The 18,176-nt window shown below is 37.4% G+C and overlaps 1 protein-coding gene across 4 annotated transcripts in view; it reads right to left on the bottom strand.

Moving 5' to 3' along the window:
* Positions 1-2,247: 2,247 nt before the first annotated feature.
* Positions 2,248-18,176, bottom strand: part of TLL1 (tolloid like 1) — a 162,731-nt gene continuing 146,802 nt past the window's right edge. For all 4 annotated transcript variants that reach the window (XM_030015076.2, XM_041124304.1, XM_030015059.2 and 1 more), the window contains 5 exons: positions 16,972-17,097; positions 15,445-15,572; positions 10,887-11,100; positions 5,412-5,662; positions 2,248-3,517 (listed from right to left, as the gene is read on the bottom strand). In XM_030015076.2, coding sequence (XP_029870936.1) covers positions 3,383-3,517; positions 5,412-5,662; positions 10,887-11,100; positions 15,445-15,572; positions 16,972-17,097 — 854 coding nt within the window. In that variant the 3' untranslated portion in view covers positions 2,248-3,382. The remainder of the gene's footprint in view (positions 3,518-5,411; positions 5,663-10,886; positions 11,101-15,444; positions 15,573-16,971; positions 17,098-18,176) is intronic.

Below are 18,176 nucleotides of genomic sequence, written 5' to 3' on the forward strand. Positions count from 1 at the left end.
AACATTAAAGAATAATACTCGGCACACATCAGAAGCTCTTTATGTAGCTAAGAAGAAAACTTTTCGTGATGTTACAGGAAAATTAATTTGAATCCAGCAGCTTACCCACAGTCAAGAAAGTTTGTGTCAAATAGGAAGCAGAATAAGTATCATCTTCACCCTGCTGGGAGTGTTGTCAGTAAATGCATTGTAACTAGGTCTCAAAACTGGATTTCCAGCCCATTGGATTTTGCATCTTGTTTTGTTGACTATTCAACAGGCAAGATCTTTAATCAATATGTTGTGAATAAATTTCTCCATTTCAAAGACTTTTAGGATAACCCACAATGTTTTTCACAATTTCATCAGCATAAATGATTTTTTCATTGTTTTCTTATTGTTAGGCTATTTATAAGGCATACTTCCATTAAATGTGGAGTTAACTGAATATGCGATTTTCTTTACATCAGGTAAAACCTCCTAGGACTCAGAAATAATTAAGTTTTTAATAGCATCTGATAGCACCATGAGGCATTGACTAGGATCATGGCCAATGCAAATATATGATCCATATGGTCCGTTTATCATCAAGATAATCATTAAGAACACCTTCCTCATTTTCACTACTCTTAAGTGTATGGGATCTACAAAGGAATAAGCAATTAGAGAAATAAAATTAAACTTTGTATTCAAAGTTATGGCAACTCTTTTCTGACTTCTACATATTGCATATGAAATAATCCCAGACATACCGTGGTCAAAAGCAATACTTTGATATGACCACATAGAATCACCTTCCACGATGTCTTGGAAATACACTATATGGTGTTCTTGCCCTCAGCTTGCCCACTCTAACCTTCTTCCCCAACTACTCCAGTTGCACTACTTAACATAGGATAGTAGGATTTATACAGGGTCTGTATGAATCAACAACAACAACAAAAAACCTTCCAAAAAATAATAATCTTGGCTCAACCCTGTGGCTGTTAAAGTAACCCTGAGAGGAATAAAAAAGCCAAATTTAGAGAAAAGGAAAACTTAAAATATTTTGTTTAGCAAATGGAAGGGCGATAAAATCAAGAGGAGACTGAAACAGAAAAGTGGAAAAAGATAACAGGGAAATTTGCTTTGCTCCCAGCCTCACACTTTCCCAACTCCTTTTGACTACCCGTGCCAGGGAGACACTGCTTCTGCTGCTGCTTGCTTTTCCTCTCAGAAATTCGAGCACTGGAATTCCACCCAGCTGATAAATTATGTATCAAGGTTAAGAATACTTTTTGGTTTTTTAAACTATAGTAATATTTCTGCCTGAATTTTGTAGTAAAAGACCTTGGAAAAAATGTTTGCAGTTAACTTCTTGTGCAAACACCCTGAAAAACAGACCAAACAAAAGGACAGTGGAGCAGCATTATAAAAATACAGAAATTACTCAGTTTTTGAACTTCATATATCTAAGCTGTCTGGAAAGGAAAACAGTAATATATGAGCAGCAATAGTGCTGTTAAAACAACCAGACACCTATACAGACATTTGGTTTTTATTTTTATAAAAAAAGATCAGATTTATTAGTGCCAATGTATGTTCATAGTAAGGTAACAGAAACTAAGCTAATCTGAGTAGCAACTTACATCAAAGGATATCAAAATAATATTTCTTGTAAGTGAAACATAATACTTTGTTTAAACTCGATTCTTGCCAACTAGAAGTCCTCGTTATCTGTCTATGAAGCCTTTAAAGAAAAGTTGCTACAGTCAAACAGGGTCCTGATAGAACTTGGCACATAAAGAAACAATTCCATTTTCACTCATACAATTCCTCTCACTCCCCTGGAGACTCATTCATACAATACTTACATAATGCATATACATTATGACTAAAGCCATGTATGGCCTAAAGCACATAGAATATCTCAGTTCTAAACGTAACATATCTCTACATCAAAAGCAGGTCACTGTATTTACAGCAGATGATCTCGCTCTGCAGATGGGGCTTTCGCTTGAAGATCCTTTTGTTCGCATACACTAAGATGTCTGAGTCGTCGAATTATTTATCAAATTAGAGGTGTATCTACAGGAAGATCTGTCTGACCGTGTGCGAGGATTCTAAGGCAATAGTAGTAGTTGTTCCACAGGACTAGCGCTGCCGTTGCAACCCACTCTCCCTTGGAGCAGTAAAGCCTTCCTTCTCCAGATGCAGCCAGGCGTAGTGAGACATTCATGATCTGCAAGCTGTTGGCTCAAAAGTCTAAAACTTCTTGGTTTGTTTTTGTTTTTAATGTTCATGGAATAGCACCATAGGAATTCACTCTTGATAACAAACAAATCCTGGGTCTGTTGTTTTGATTTGCTTTTTTCACCATCACAGATACTCTTACTCCCAGAAAAAAAACTCTTTGGGAAACCTCCCTCTTGAATACTACTGCAGCTTCATTTCTGAGTAGCTAAACCAGACAATTAGCTCATTCACAAAGAGGTCTGAAGAAATAAAGCTTAGTAGTGGTTCCAAATGTACTGCTGAAAACAAATTCAGTAGGAGGAGTTTCAGATGATCCTTGACTATTTCTGTTTCTCACGGACACAGATTTTGATTCGGACAGGTTTTCATCTCAGTCTCATTCTATGTTCAGTGCAAAATAAGAGCACATCATCAGAGATAGCTTACTTAACCAGTAAACCAAACATATTCAGATGCTTACACTGTTCAAATTCAGTCAACTAGTGATTGGTCAACTAGTGATGACCGATGTAACAGTTCAGACTTCTCAGTCATTAGTAAAACAAAATACTCTAAAGATCAGTTATGTTTCAGAAGTAGGATTTTCCAGTTTCAAAACACTGATAACCTGATATGACAGATGGATTTGTAAAAAATACAGAACAATGCAGGAAGACCTTCTCGTTTCATATCTTCTTTCAAGTCCTTGTACACACCTTCTGCAGGATACAAAGTCAAAGCAACTAGATATAAGGACAGTATTCTGAGCGTGTGACCTGAAAGAGCTTTTTTTCCCTCCTGGACACCATACAATTGTCAGAAGGAAGAACGGTCTGCAGGGTCACATCCCCTGAATGCAACTGATTGAATCTGCACGCATCTATGACAAATGTCAAACCATGAACAAAAGCTTTTATATTCTCCCTGCATGCAAAGTCCTTTCACAAGCTTTGCAGAGACAGTCAAGTACAGAGTCTGCACATCATCATCTTGACTATTCCACTGGGATAGGTGATTTCTTTTTTTATTTCATTTCAGTCTCTGGTCTTACAAGTCGTCATTTCAACTGAACTCATATAAAACATTTGTGCTAATAACTTCAGTTTAAAAAAAAAAGACACGCCTTCCTTCCTTTCCACTGTGCGTTCTTACTTTCTCACTCTCCTTCTCTGGCATAGAGGTTCTTGTGTTATTTTTTGGTGTGCACGCTATCTGGATATTTTATACATCTGTATCGTATATGAAATCCTTTCTTGTTGATTGTATCATCAGTATGAAAGTGAAGTAAAAGAGCTTCCCCTGCTGAATAAATTTCTTCTGGTGGCTAAAATAAATGAATAAAATAAATTATCTGTCCACTCTGTGTATTTATCCCCTTCATTCACATTTTTTCTCTTATGGATATTTCTCTTTTCCTGTTAAGCCTTGTTGTGTGACAGAAAACTTCTATCTCAGTCAGCTCTCAATTATAGGCTAGGAATTTTTGAGGCAGACTGAGGAAATGACAACCTAAACACCTAAAAGCTGGAGGTCAGCTTAAATCATGATGTTTGAATTTTTATCTGCTGGCAGAAATGTGCACTCTTTCAATCTTGAGCTTTGGGCCTCAAAACATCTTTTTGCACAATCTAAATAAATGTGGCATCATACTTTCTGAATCTGATTTGACCTCTCCAATTTGTACGGAGTATCTCTGCAATCTTTTCTTATGAGACAAACAAAGCTCCTCGTACTTTTATCCTTCCTAGATGTCTTCTATAGTTCTGCTGCAGTCATGTAAGTGACTGGGCAGGACCATACACAATATTCTAATCTTAGATAAACAACAGACGCCAGTACCTTTTTTCCATCATATTCTTCATAGCCCTCATGATGGCCTGTTTTATTGCTGAAGCACATTGATCAGAAGTACCAGCTGAACTACCAAGTCCTTTTTCTAAAGTTGAGAAGGTGGTAATATATACTAATAGTGCCTTTTTCTCACTTCAGATTATTTTGCTTTCAATAGCTTTTCTATTTAATTCTGTCTTTCCCATCTTTCCTATGCGGCCTCTGAAGCCATTCATCCATATCTTACCAGAACCAAAACAAAACAATGGCAACAAAACCAAACCACCCCCTCCACCACCCTCCCCCCCCAAAAAATAAATTTCAACCCAAGGTTGGGCTATTCTCCAGTTTGCTGCTCTCCTACTTGTAAAATAGGGCAACTTGCAAGGAAAAGTATTGTTTTGTGTAAATTAGTAGATGCTGGGCTCAGTTGATTCATTTTCATTAGAATATGTTGCCTACAGTTCAGTGGTAGCACCTGTCCTGCATCTTTAAGTGTTCAAAAATGCCCTAAAATGATTTAAGCCAACTTACAGGTAACTTGTCTGAATGACTGAGATGTTTGATCCAGTACTGTGGCTGAATCAAAAAAGTGGCATGTGGTTAATTAAGAGCTCCTATCAACTCATGTAGAGTCTTTCAAACCTTTTATCTAGGCAAAGAGCATATGTATGAAAGTATGCTGGCTTTTGAACACATATACAGAATTGATGAAGACTTGTGGGATAATTGCACCAGCTTTCACAAAACAGGCAGCCAACAGAACGATACAAGTCTAAAAGGAGAAATAATATATATATTTTTCAGGATGTCACCTGGCCAATTTCCTCCCTGCCTCACAGTCAAAACATGTCAGAGATGCATATGGGATGACAAGGCTTTCTTAAGGCCCATATTAAGCACACAGTTCAGGAGCACTTTTTTTCCTAAAATCAGATTTAAATAGTAGGTAAGCATATTATAAATGCTTCCCAAGCACCCCTCCCCCCATAAAATGTGACTTCTTCAAATTGAAAGAATTTTAATGTGATAATTTTCAACACCAGTATGTTTCTCTCTCTGTAAGGGAAAAAGCTGCTAACTTTTTTTTGGGTGCTGATACACACTCCACTGTCAGCTACCTACATTTTGACACAACATTACGATACTTCAGTCAAAAACTAGCTAAGAATATTTATTGTTTATAATATTTCAAGGGAATGTTTGTACTACAAGCCTGCAAATTTATATTAAAAAAAAAAATCTGAAGCAGATAATCTAGTATCTTCATTATATGGTGTAGTAAGTGAACCTCACTCCCTTCTTGACCCTTTCCTTCCTCTGCCCTGTCTTTCTTATTGTTTTTGTTGTGGAAATAAAAAGAAGAAGTTTAGTACCTGGTTACTTACCCCAGATCCACAAAATCGACCAAGTCTTACAGCTGTCTTATCATGACCATCAAATAGCTCCACGTAATCGTAACCACAGTCTGCCTCTTCTTCAACCTCAAAAGTCTGAAACATTAACTCGACTCGACAGCTGCGCTCTGCCACCAGGAGCCAGTCGCAGTCTGCCTGAACCGGATAGTTGTTATCGCCAAACTGAGCATGCGAGTACAGATCTTTGGGCTTGGTTTCAGCTTTCAGCCGACCACCACACTCTAAACGGAGGGGGAAAAAAAAAAAAAAGGACGAAGAAGCTTATTCAGTGCAAATTAGCATTTTCTTTTCATAGATGCCCAGCCTTATTCAGGCTGAGTGCATTTTTATACCACAAGCAGCTCAATCAAACAAGATGTAGAGTGAAGTACTACCCAGAATGAATACAAATCCATCATTCTGAGTTTTTCCTATATAAATTCTGTTTTATAACTACAGAGACTTGAGCATATTTCATAATTTTCAAGTGAAAGACAAAAAGACAGGGAACACCAAAGTCATAAGGAATGTGGTTCAAGTGGTAGGACATTCTTTGGGTAGGCATGTGAGAGGTGCCTGTGGCCAGCAAGGCAAGCTGTAAGTGGGGCATCCACATTTCAGTGGTGACAACGTTTCCACATGGGTTAATGACACCATTTGCAAGTGGCAGTGGAGGATCAGCTCTAGCACACACGTAATCAGCGATCAAGCGCAAAAGTCTTGCGTTTCAAAGGAGTGTCAGCTTTAACCATCGTGCGGTGCCTGGAGAGCCAGCTTAATACTAAACACCACTGCCAAGCTAGCTAGCTTGTTCGCTGCATAGTTCATGGGCATGAGCAGGTCTTTCTCTGCAAAAGATCGTGTCCGGGAGAAAGCTGTTGCTACCAGAGAAAGTCTTGTAGCTAAAGCCTCCTCTTGAGGCAAGTCTTGAGCAGGAAATCCTTGCCTTATGACAAAGCCATTATTTCAGTATAAATCTCTATTTTTACACAGTAGCAAAATGTATGTGGGGCTTTAGAGCTTGTTTATAGCTGCTCAAAAAGTTCATAATTAAATATGAATTAATTTTACTATATAGTTGAATAAGCTGTTCTTTAGCCAGTTTGCTGGAGAACAGAAATTGCTGAAAATGCACTGAACAAAAGAAAAAAAAAAAAAATACAGTAGCTAGTACTTTACCCTTTCTAAATATTTTCAGCAGCTATAATTAAAACTAGTATTCTATCCTAAACAGCCAGTGAATTCAGCTTCTACAGTAACCTAAATGTGTAGGGTTTATGCATTTGCCAATTAAAAGTGCTATTACAATGCAACCAAAACAGATGGAAAATTGTACTTAAAAGAAAAAATGCATTGTTTATTATGTTTCCAAGAGATGCGTGGAGGCTATTTTACTTTACGGGTACAAGGATTTCAATGAAAACAGCATAATTTAGTTTTTGATTCACATCAGGAACAAACCATCCCTTACAGCACCCATAAAAACACCAAGTGGAAATGAGCTTCAACCAAAACCTGAGAGTCACAAGTTTAGATTCAATTTTTATAAATAAATGAATAGATAATCCTATCTGCATTTTGATCAAATGTAGATATTATAAGTTGATCATTTTATAATAACCTGAAACAAATTGCAAGTTTCAAACATTTCTAAGCTTTGGTGAAGACATACTTTGAATTTGACTTCAGTGTCATGGACTCCACCCACATTAAACATGATGAATTGCAATGTTATATTGTGAGGAGTCACATTTCACCTGGAAGTTAATGACAGTATTAAGCAAATCCTTATATTTTAAAAATGTGTGTGTTTTTTTCTTAATAAGGAAATGAAGGAATCAAAACAGGAAATATAAATTATGTAAGTAGCGTAATCCATTATGCATGATCTGTTGTTCAACCTGAAATTTCAAATTTTTTTTGCTTTTAAAGAACGGATAGGAGCACATAATACAGAAAATTTGTCAAATGGGATAGTTCAAAGAGTTATTGGTATTCTAATATACTGATTTCACACACACCCCCTTTTTTTTTCCTATTCTTGATTTCATTTACTTCCTGGGTTTTTTTTTTTGACGGGACTGTTGCCAACATTGAGAACATCTCCCTGCTTCAGATACGGAACAGCTGCTAAGGAGAAAATGTTTAATGTACTGTCTGCATTTTTTCCCTCTGCTTGCTACAGTGGACAGGAGCTTAAAGGAATGTTGTCGCCATACTAACAATGGCAATTCACTTTCCCCTGCCCTTCTCCCATGGATTATAGCCTTATATTTTAGGATAAAGTATTGAATTTAGAAATTACAAGTCAAATTTTCAATTTCTTAAGGACTAAGTTGTAGTTTCAAAAGTCTACATCCAGCCTGCACAATACTGCGCTGCATTAGGACGTGTGGGACAGGCTGTGTTGGGTCTGCACAGAATAGAGCAGTGCTACGCAGCACCGCTTGCTTAGCCTTGATACCATCACTAACCTAGCTGCACCACCCATCATGCTCTTCTCCATTGCGCAGGTATGTCTGCTCTGCCATAGGTACGATGCACACATCTAACTGTAAAGGCGTATGTCCAACTTGTCAAATGCTGTTGATCTGACAGCCCTAGGTGAAAGACTTTTTTTCTAGATCAGCTAAGGAACAAAACCCTCCTCGTGTTTCCTGACCTTTCTAGGGGCTTTTAGACCCCTTACAAACATAAGAGCAAATCAAGCAGTAGTCTCTTGGCTCTTTAACAAGCTGGACAGATGGGAGAAGCTTAAACCCACACTACCTGAACTAGTGAAGCAACGTTATAAATTTGATTCGGCATTGCCATACTGAAGTATTACAGTCATCTTGGAAGCAACACAGCATCCTAAACCGAGTGATATTTGAGATGTCCAAATTTGTCAGAGACATCCCCCGAGGGTTGACAGATAGGAACAGGACCTACAGCAGACCTGCAACCTCCTGCAGCAGTGGCTGGAGGCCAGGCAATGTAAATGGGGCCATCCAGAAGGGAATTAGCTGCCTGTGTTAAGGCAACCAAATCACCCCCTGAGCAATGATGTTTAATGCTCTGTCAGGAGCATTTTTATAAATTCCTTCTGGATGGGTTATGCCTTTTGTGAGAGGGGAAAATATAACATAATCTCTTTCTAAAACTGTGTTGCACTTTAAAAACAGCATTTTGTAAGTTTTGCTCCACCCAGGGAAGCCTTTCTTTCCAATCTTTTTTTTTTTTTTTTTTTTTTTGAAACTTTACTGCCTCTGCTGCTACAGTTTTATCCTGTTTTCTGAAATGTTCAATGGAAATTTGGAATTCGGATAGTATTTCAAGCCAAAAAGTGTCACAGAAGGGAAATCAACATCAGCATCAGGATCTACTAGAATATGAGGCCATTATATCATGAAGATGCCAGGAATACAGCAGCACAGACACCTTTGAGCAGAGCATCCAGTTACTCTTTCACTGCTGTTATATTACACAAGTCCTTCTACTGTGTGAAATCTGCCAACAGGTCAGAAGTGAAGGGAGCAGCTTCCTCAGCTCTCCCTGTCTGTCTGCGCAGCTATGCAGGATTGAGCGCAACCTTGCCTACTTCCATTGCATACTGCCAATTATTATTTGCTAGAAAAAATAAAATAAGGAAATACAATCCACTGTCTATACACTTGTTAGATATCTATTCACCCACATGTGCATCCAAAGCACAGAGGTAAAATTCCCATGGAGCATCTGTGTTAGGCTCAAGACTGCAGGAAAAGGCTGCAAGATCCGAGTTGTCTCTCATTCAAACGCTACCTCAAAGCACAACCTGGTGATGTACTGTTCAACTTAGTGAGAACTTTGTGCAACAGCAGTTGACAGAAATAAATGTCCTCTCTTAAGAAGGCAAGCTATAATTTTTACAACATTCTTAAAAACTGGGCAGATTTTATACTTCAGACTTTCTCAGAAAAGCACTATTATGCATGCTAAGAAAGTTTTTACAGTTAAGGCATATAAAACTCAGCAGATATGAGGGAAATTCCAGCAAGTCGTAATAAAACTGGCAATCTTGAGAAGTTAGGGAGTATACATTTGAAGTTCTTTCACATAGTGACTGCTCCAATTCTGCAAATTGAAAGTGAGAAGAAGGAGACAGTAGTTTTACAACACCTGTTTCTAACAAGAGTTCTGACCTTTAATTATTTACCCCGAGGTAATTTAAAAATGAGTAATTATTACCATTTCTATCTAATTTTCCTTCTAAGGGAAGGGGTTACTCTGGCATGGAAGTCAAACAATGGCATGCTTGTAAAAGAGGATTTTCCACAAGAAAAACAAATTGAATTACAGGTAGCTAAACTTTTCACATTGCAGGCCCAGATCATGAAGAGTGAATAGTTCATATACTGTTACTTACTGTCTTACTCTAAAAGGGAAATTAAATTAATAAAGTTTTAGAATTATTCTTAACAAAGCAGAAGGGGAAAAAAGAGAAAATGCTAACATTGATATATGAGGATTTGTTAGCTGAGCACTACATATCAACTTGATGGATACTCTGGGTAATATTAAATGATATTAACAGTGACTAAATCACCTTGACTACTATCTTCTATTAATAACTGCTGTCGGTCAGTAAACCTTATCTACTAGCACAGATATTTATAAATATTTTCTGTATTAATATTTATTGCCAAATAATGCATGAATAAGAATGAACTTTGGAAAGTAAAGACAGACATTATGGCTGAAGAAGAAAACCAAAAAAACCTCAGAACCTCCTTGTCTTACAGCAGGCACTGGAAGTTCAGCGATTCAGCACTAGGGGCCACTGTAAGCCAAGCAACGTTGGGGAAATAATGTACACACTAGGAAAATGTCCCAAGAAATCTATTAATGCAATTGCCAAACACTATTTTCAGTGATTTTTGCCAAAGAACAAAATTAAATGGTAAATATGAAGGAGATGATGTTCTTAAGGTCCTAATAAAGTCTTCAGTATTGTTTTTTCTTATTCTTCTTTGCCTTGTCTTTCCTTTTTAGCTCTACTGGAAAGTAATAGCTGTTTACACAAACCCCAGACTTTTGTTTAAATTAGAACAGGAAAGTAATGGAGGTGCATCACGTGCACCCATGAAGTATTGCTGTTACAACTACAATGAAAAGCTATTGAATCTTTTACAAACTAATGGCATGAATCCTAAGAAATATCTCAGATTGTCTATGCCAATATATTCATTTTATTGGATTTTGCTTCAATATCTTTTAACTGCTTACCTATGAGAGAGAGGGAGAAGGAGAAAGAAATGTGTAAAATATTAAAGAATACTTTCTGCAATCTCAGACTTTTCCTACTGTTCTTAAGGTTTCATTAGATTTAGTTGTAACATTGTCTTATCTGTTAACTCACCCCATTCCTATAAAATAAATGACTGAATACCTTCCACTAGAGAACAAAGGGGAAGTTATCGGTAAAGTACATCCTGATTTTCTGACCTGTAGAGTGCGTTGCTTGGAAGCCTTTTCTTTGAACTGATGCATCAGAAATGAAGCGGAGAAACATTTTGTTTCCAGTAGCAATAAGAGGATCTGGTATCTTATTGCCACACAAGCGTCCCAGAATTGGTGATTTTTCACTTTCACCATCAAACACTTCCAAGTGGTCATAAGCACATTCTTGATGTTGTTCGATCTCAAACTCATTGAAGGTCTGGGGCGGGGAAAAAAAAAAAGCAAAATGACTCAATGTAGTACTGTGTTTACTGTACTTACATGGTACATATGTACTGTTAGTATGTTTCAGAATACAAAGTAGATGTAGTTAAGATGACAGATTTAACATTACTGCCCCTACAAACCTGTAGCTTTGAATAACATAGTGATTTTGAGAAGTGGAATAACAAGACAGTGAACTTTTAAGAGGGCATCACCCTTCACACAGAAAGGGATTAGAATGTTTATAGCCAATGAATATCCATAAAAGAACATTAAATCTAGAATAGTGACCTTTCTGTTGAATTTGCACTGTTTGTAGGATTATTCCAAATTTCACAGAACATTCAAACCAGCAAAAAGCTAGAAATTATTGGTTCCTCAGATGGTTGAAGATTGATTGAAACATCTGCGAAACATAATGCACCCCCCCCCTTTTTTTTAAAGTTCTCTCACACCACAACTAAAGCCTTTGAGAATGACCTTTCCACATGAATGGTTATGCATGAAAGTTATATTTTCTAATCTATTATCTAGAGATCTATTTTTTATTATTACAATGCTATTTCAGGCTGCACCCTTCATGCTAAGATCACACTTTTGCTAGTGAAATCATTGTGAAAAATAACAAAATTATGTTGATTGTTTATTAAAAAAACTTCAGCAGACTTTTGCTGTCCTCAGCTCTCCCAAGAAAATTCAAATTGCTGCCATAGTTTGAACATAAACTGGGGCTCACAAATTTTATTTCATTTCACATCTGTGATGTTTCTTCTACACTTCAAAGCATTTATCTTAGTTTCTAAGCTCCTAGAGATTCTCAGTCTCGGTGCTCATGGCAGCTTGTAAGGACAAATTCAGGTCTATTAAAAATTGTAAATTGCAAGTCCTTTGGAGCAGAGCCTGGCCAACTCACTTTTAAAAGCTTTTGGAATTTAGATTTCTCAAACTCAGAGTGTCCAGTCAAAGGCATTTCTGAAAGGTGTATGACATACCCTACAGAAAATGTTAAAACACACACAACTAATACCTGCTTTTCAAATATGGAAGAGTAAAGCTTAATATCTGGTAATTTCCTCTCATGTAAACACTGAGATGGTAATATACATATACATCTTTGAATTTTCAGAAATAACCTGCAATTTAAGGTGAAATTCAAAATCTGTTTTGTTCAACAAAATAGCATAAAAACACTAAGTATAGATGCTCCCATGAGTAGTCATATAGCTGACTGTTCATGAAAAAAAAAAACAAAGCCAAAGCCACACTACAGGATTAAGAAGCAATAATTCAAAGGAATTATACTGAACTGTCAAATACTGAGCAAATATCATAATTATGCATTCTGTCTGGTACACCAAAGCAAATCTGGCCCAATTAATCCCTTGTGGAATCCAGCCAGTGTGAAATGTGATGGTAATTTATATTAACAGCTGATCTAAAGGAAATACAAAGAGCTAACACAAAGTCTTTTGCCCAAAGAACCGGAATATTCAGAACAACACTTTTGTTTTGTGAAAAGTGAAGAGTTGCATGATGCAGTGGATGTAGATTCAATTCTACAGGAAAGTTTGGGGTTTTATGTGAAGGGATTGAAACTGCAGAGGCAGTGAAAACAGCTGTACAGCAGTCCCTCCTGCTGCTATTAAATTGTAGTCAGCCATCCTACTTTTATGATGCCAAGTACGTGTTGTCATTTATACCCAAATAAAATCTGATGGATTAAAAAAAAAAAAAAAAAAGGCAGAAAGCTGAGAGACTAACTGTAAGGGAGTTAGTTAAATATAGGATTGAGTCAAGCCAACTTGGAATCAACGGGAGCAATAGATGTGATCCAAGAACAGCCTGCAGAACTTCGTTTTCTTTTAGAGGAAAATTGTATCAGTTTTGTTCACTTCTCATCAGTACCAAAAAACCCCCACTCTCTAGGAAGCACTTCTTACCATGAACTGTAAGACACACCTGTTATTTTTAATATTTGCCTTATCACTGGGATTCCTAAGCCTGCAGGGGGACAGTACATGTATATTGGGTCCCACAAAGAAGAACAGAAAAAAGTCCTAAATCTGTTTTAAGTCTAGCAATTGATTCTAGCAATTACAAAGAGAATGAAAGGAATTTGTTTTTTAAAGGAAAAGCAGATCTTAATATTAAGTGTTTAAAAGCTCAAAATGCCTGATATTTCAAAATACCCACAGACAATCTCCATTTTTTTTAAAAAGCATTCAGTTCCCAGCAGTGGACTAAGAGCAGGCTTGAAAGAGGAGAACTGACACAAACTTTCCTTAAAGTTGAACATAACTGAATAGTTGCTGCCAACAGGTTTCACAGACAATTTCATAAAGTTGGCAGGATAATTAAATCACACTCTGTCTTCCTGGGACAAATACTGTTGAATACCTACCACACCATGACTACAGTCCCCATTTTGATTGTCTCGTTAGTGGGAATGGTATTCAGAAACATTACATATAGCTTCTGAACATCCAGCTCTTTCTATCTATAGCACTCAACTGAGTAGATATGTTGGTGGCACTTATGGATAGCTGCCTGAATGGGACACTTAAGTCTGTCTCTTATAAACATCCGGCTGATTAGCTATGAAAATTGCGCTCTCTGCTACATACATTTTCAAAGCCATCTTTATCTACACATTTCATTTAAAAATTCTGAAGTACATACCACTGTTTTCATAGGCTTCTTAATTACACCAAATGCTTAACTTGAACCTTTTCAGGAAAAGACTTTTCAATGATTATCAGAGTGAGAGCAATCACAACAAAAGATTAGTTTCTGTACATACAACCCTCAAAAAATGAGGGCCTTAATTCATGTGTTTTATTACCATGAAGAAATCAATTCTCTCCTTGTTCAATTTGACTAAGTAAACTGTGAGGAGTAGACTTAAATATGGTGTGAAAGTCCAAGAAAAAATATTTATCTGTAGTGCAAGCATGGTATTAATATTATTGATATGGCATCTTGCTGTACTAGACAGACGTTAAGGATATTATACACTCAGAATTTAGTAGATTGACCCTACTGACTTGCACAGAAAAGTGAATTTCAGACTCTAAATCATGGAGGTATTTTTGAAAAGTCTATCTAGTAAAATTGTCTAATTTTTTCCAATTTCATTGGCAAAAGCCAATATAAACCCCTTTTCTTTTAAAACAGATGATGTGATATTTCACTAAAGAAATCTGAATGCTGGAATTTTGCCTGCTGAGGTTAAAAGTACTGAAGAAGCTTTTACAGTAATATGCCCATGCCTGGCTGGCTTTGGTTTATTCAGCCAGGACGAAGAATGCTTGCTCAGAAGTGGCAGTAGGAAGGCCGCCTGAATCAAACACCTGTTTTTTAACCCTTTGAATGGACTGAGCATGCACACCACTCATTTTCCACCCGCCCCCCACACACCCAGAACAGTTTAACCATTTTACTTCTGGTGAACAGGGATCAATACACAATCCCACATCAGCACCAGTAACAGGGGTTATGGTTTTGGCTGAGGTCAGCAGTTATGAGATGACAATACCTCTTTCATCCCTGCATCAATATTGGCTATTTCTTCTACCTCTCTGAAGCAGAGACATCTCTCAAGTTTATTTGCTCCAAAACATTCGTTAAATCAATTTATCAGATTTTAAAATATGTATGGCCAGCTTCTGTTGTGGCTGTCCCGAGTACTCTGGCTGAAGGAACACTGCGGCTGAGCTCAAAGCTGAAAAGCCCGCTGGGCAGGTCTGTGCCTTTGGCTTTGTACAGAGGCTACGTAACCTCAGTAGGTCTGCAAAGCTCCCTAAGCTCTGCTAGCCTGTCTTCAGCCACCAGCACTGTCCTCAGCCAGCTTCTACTTATGCTAAAATTTGGAGCCACTTTTAAATGAGAAGTCTGTTTTTTGTATCTTCTTTTCCTCCTCGAAAACTACAGAATAGAAATGAAAAAGGTGTGTGGAGAGGACTGCTCATAACTTCTAATTTTGCTTATTCTATATGTTGGAGTTTACATAAATGGCCTCTGTCATATTTGTCAAAACTTTCTGCAAATTTTATTAATTGCAACAATGATATAGTAAAGTCTGACAGGAGGAAAGCATTCCTCCTGCCCTTTGCTGTCCAGAGTATTTACAATCACCCCAAACTTAAATTCACAGTTCTATGATATTGAGTAGCCCCAGTTGGCCAGGAATGGACAGGAGTCAGCAGGTTTTTAAAACAGTTTACCTCTGGGCTGCAAATGGATAGTAAAGTTTAGTAACAGTTTCATATCATTGAGTAGTCATTTGAGAAGCAGGTTTGGTGGATGACAAGAGAAAAAGGAAGGGTAGGCAGAAACTCACCAATTTGACCCTCTGCCCAGGGGTGGCACTGATTTCCCATGTGCACTCCTTTCTGCTGGGATACTTGTCAGGCCAGTTGGGACTCGTGATGATGCCGTTGGGACTGTGGATCTTCTGTTCACACTCAGCTATGCCAACAGGGATAGCATCAGTTAGTCTGGGGGTCTGCATTCAGAGGTAGCCAGAAAAGTACTCTTTTTTGTCAGGGGACCCGCTGAATGAAAAGGATCTTTAGGGGGACAGCTAAGCACGCTTTTCAGTGTGTACGATCGTGTCTCTTCCCCACACAATTCATGGCAATTAACCCAGCATGCTTGTTTATTGATTATTGTGAAATATACACTGTTGTTTACAATGGATGGCCTTTTTTTTGAAAAAACATTATAAAGGAATATACATAAATATTAAAATTTAATCAAATATTTTGCTATTCTCCCCCTTCTACATACAAGTAAGTATGAAAATCCATATGAGAAATGTTGCTACTCCAACTTCAAATTATATTTCTTGAACAATTTATTTTTCTCTCTTCTTGCTAATTTTCATACTGCAGCCACAAAGCAATCATTTTGGTTTCTAAACCACAGTTTCTAGGGACATATATACAACTAGAGAACAGCTAAGACTAAACTGTGAGTATGTACCAAGAACAGCTTAGTCATTCATGTCATAACTGAATCACTAGAAATGCATCTCTGAATAAATACAAAGAACTAAAAATTAAAGAAGGCAAGAAAGAAACTAGTTTCATTTTTATATTTAGTTTTTTAACAATCTCAAATTGCTTTATAAATATCAGAGAATTATTCAACAAGAATCTTTTAGAGCTGGCAAGTTTCATTCCAACACCAGTGAAAATGTAAGTGATTCACAAAGGGCACATCCTTAGTCACAAATTAAATCCATGCTAGAATACAGCCTTGAGAAATTACAGTAGCTCACATGATACTGCACGCTTGAGGTTCATTTGCAGATAATCTAAATTCTACTTAAGCCCCAAAGCCTACTGTTTTCTTGAAGGTAGCCACACCTTGAGACAGCAAATAAGAAAGACTTGACTGGAATTTAGATTGTCTGAATATGTCCCCTAAAATAGACCCAGAAAGGGCAGATACAGTTTCAACCTGACTGCGAGGAAACTGCTACTGATAGGAGCAAATGACAACTTTACCAGGCTTCTCTCCAGAAACTCTATCCCTGTGTTTAATACAGCGTTAGATAAATACTCTATCACAGCTTCAAATGTTCTACACTTCACAGAACTATTAAAAGTAGCACTTCCTGCCAATGATCCCAAGTTTTCCAAACTGCATTCCTGTGGACCTCAAACTCAGCCACACACATGCTGGGGATGGAGAGGATGGGAAAGGGGGGGTGGGGGGGGGGTGGGGGAGTGTTTAAGCCCAAATGTCTAAGCTCCCATTACCGAGATCTCTTTCTTTCCTTTCTTTTCTTTAGAAGGAGAGCTGCAGAGAGCTTTCTGCAAGACAGTTGTATAATCAGCTATTCAAATACCTCACTACTTACCCTCCTTGCAGTCATGTTTGTTTTCGTGTAGCACAAATCCATTTCGGCACTGGCAAACGTAGCTTCCTACCGTGTTGATGCACTCGTGCTGGCAGCCACCGTTGTCTTTTGAACACTCATCCTTGTCTAAGAAATACACAACAAGGTCAGGTAAGCACAGCTAGCAGTATTCCTCGTTACCAAAAAGAAAAAGGTTTAGCACAGTGTTTGAGTCCAGAAGAAGATAAACTAAGGCACAGTCACTCTTCTCAGTATGGCAGTTTCGTTGTACCTTAGTTCTAGCCACTCATTGCTCAGCCTGCAACCTTGCACCATGGCACAAATAGTTTGTCTCATCTTTCTAGGAAATGAGAGGTAGTTCCTAGGGGAGAGGAACACTACTAAAACAAACAAGCTAAATCAAAGGAGATAAGACAGTTGCCAGCATTTACTCTTTCAAGTGGTCTAGCTGGTAAAAATTTCACAAATATCTCATCCAAAGCTTTATTTCAGTAAACAACAGGAGCATAATTTATGGACAACACAAAGTATTCCAGCTTTATGCAAATTCCACAATTTAATGGTGCTATGTTGAAAGGAACATGTAGGCCAAACAAGGTTCCAAGCTCTGCAGGTTAAACATGTGAGAAAAGAAGGATTTAACATAAACTTTTTTAGTAAGTTAATTTTTTTTCCCCAGCAGAGTGACAGTGTGCTTTACTTTTAATGAATCTGGACATTACAGAACATCACAAAAAGAAAAACATTTCATTGAAAAACACAAAAGAAATAGGCATTAGTTACTTCAAGGAGATCTACAATATAGCATGCAGTTCTGTTTATTAACAAATAATCATTCAAAAGAGCTTTTAGTGTGTTAGGAGTAATGCAGAGAGTAGGGGAGGAAATATGACCTGCATTAAACAGCTACAAATTCATTGCATGGACAAAAGCCAAACTAGATTAACAGGCTGTCATTCTAGCAAGAAGCCTCAGCTGCCACCCTTCTATGTCATTCAGCTGTTGTCATTTTAGGTGAGGCTGGTCCATTTAAAAGGCAGACTGCTCCTGACATATACATATACATACACATACATGTATATACCTATATATATATATATGTAGACACATATATATAAATCCAGAGATATAAAAATATATGCCAATATAAATAAATATATATAAACACACACACATATTAAGAAACTATATCTTACAAAATGTGT

The sequence above is a fragment of the Aquila chrysaetos genome, chromosome 1 (assembly GCF_900496995.4).
Source record: "Aquila chrysaetos chrysaetos chromosome 1, bAquChr1.4, whole genome shotgun sequence".
Taxonomy (NCBI): Eukaryota; Metazoa; Chordata; class Aves; order Accipitriformes; family Accipitridae; genus Aquila; species Aquila chrysaetos.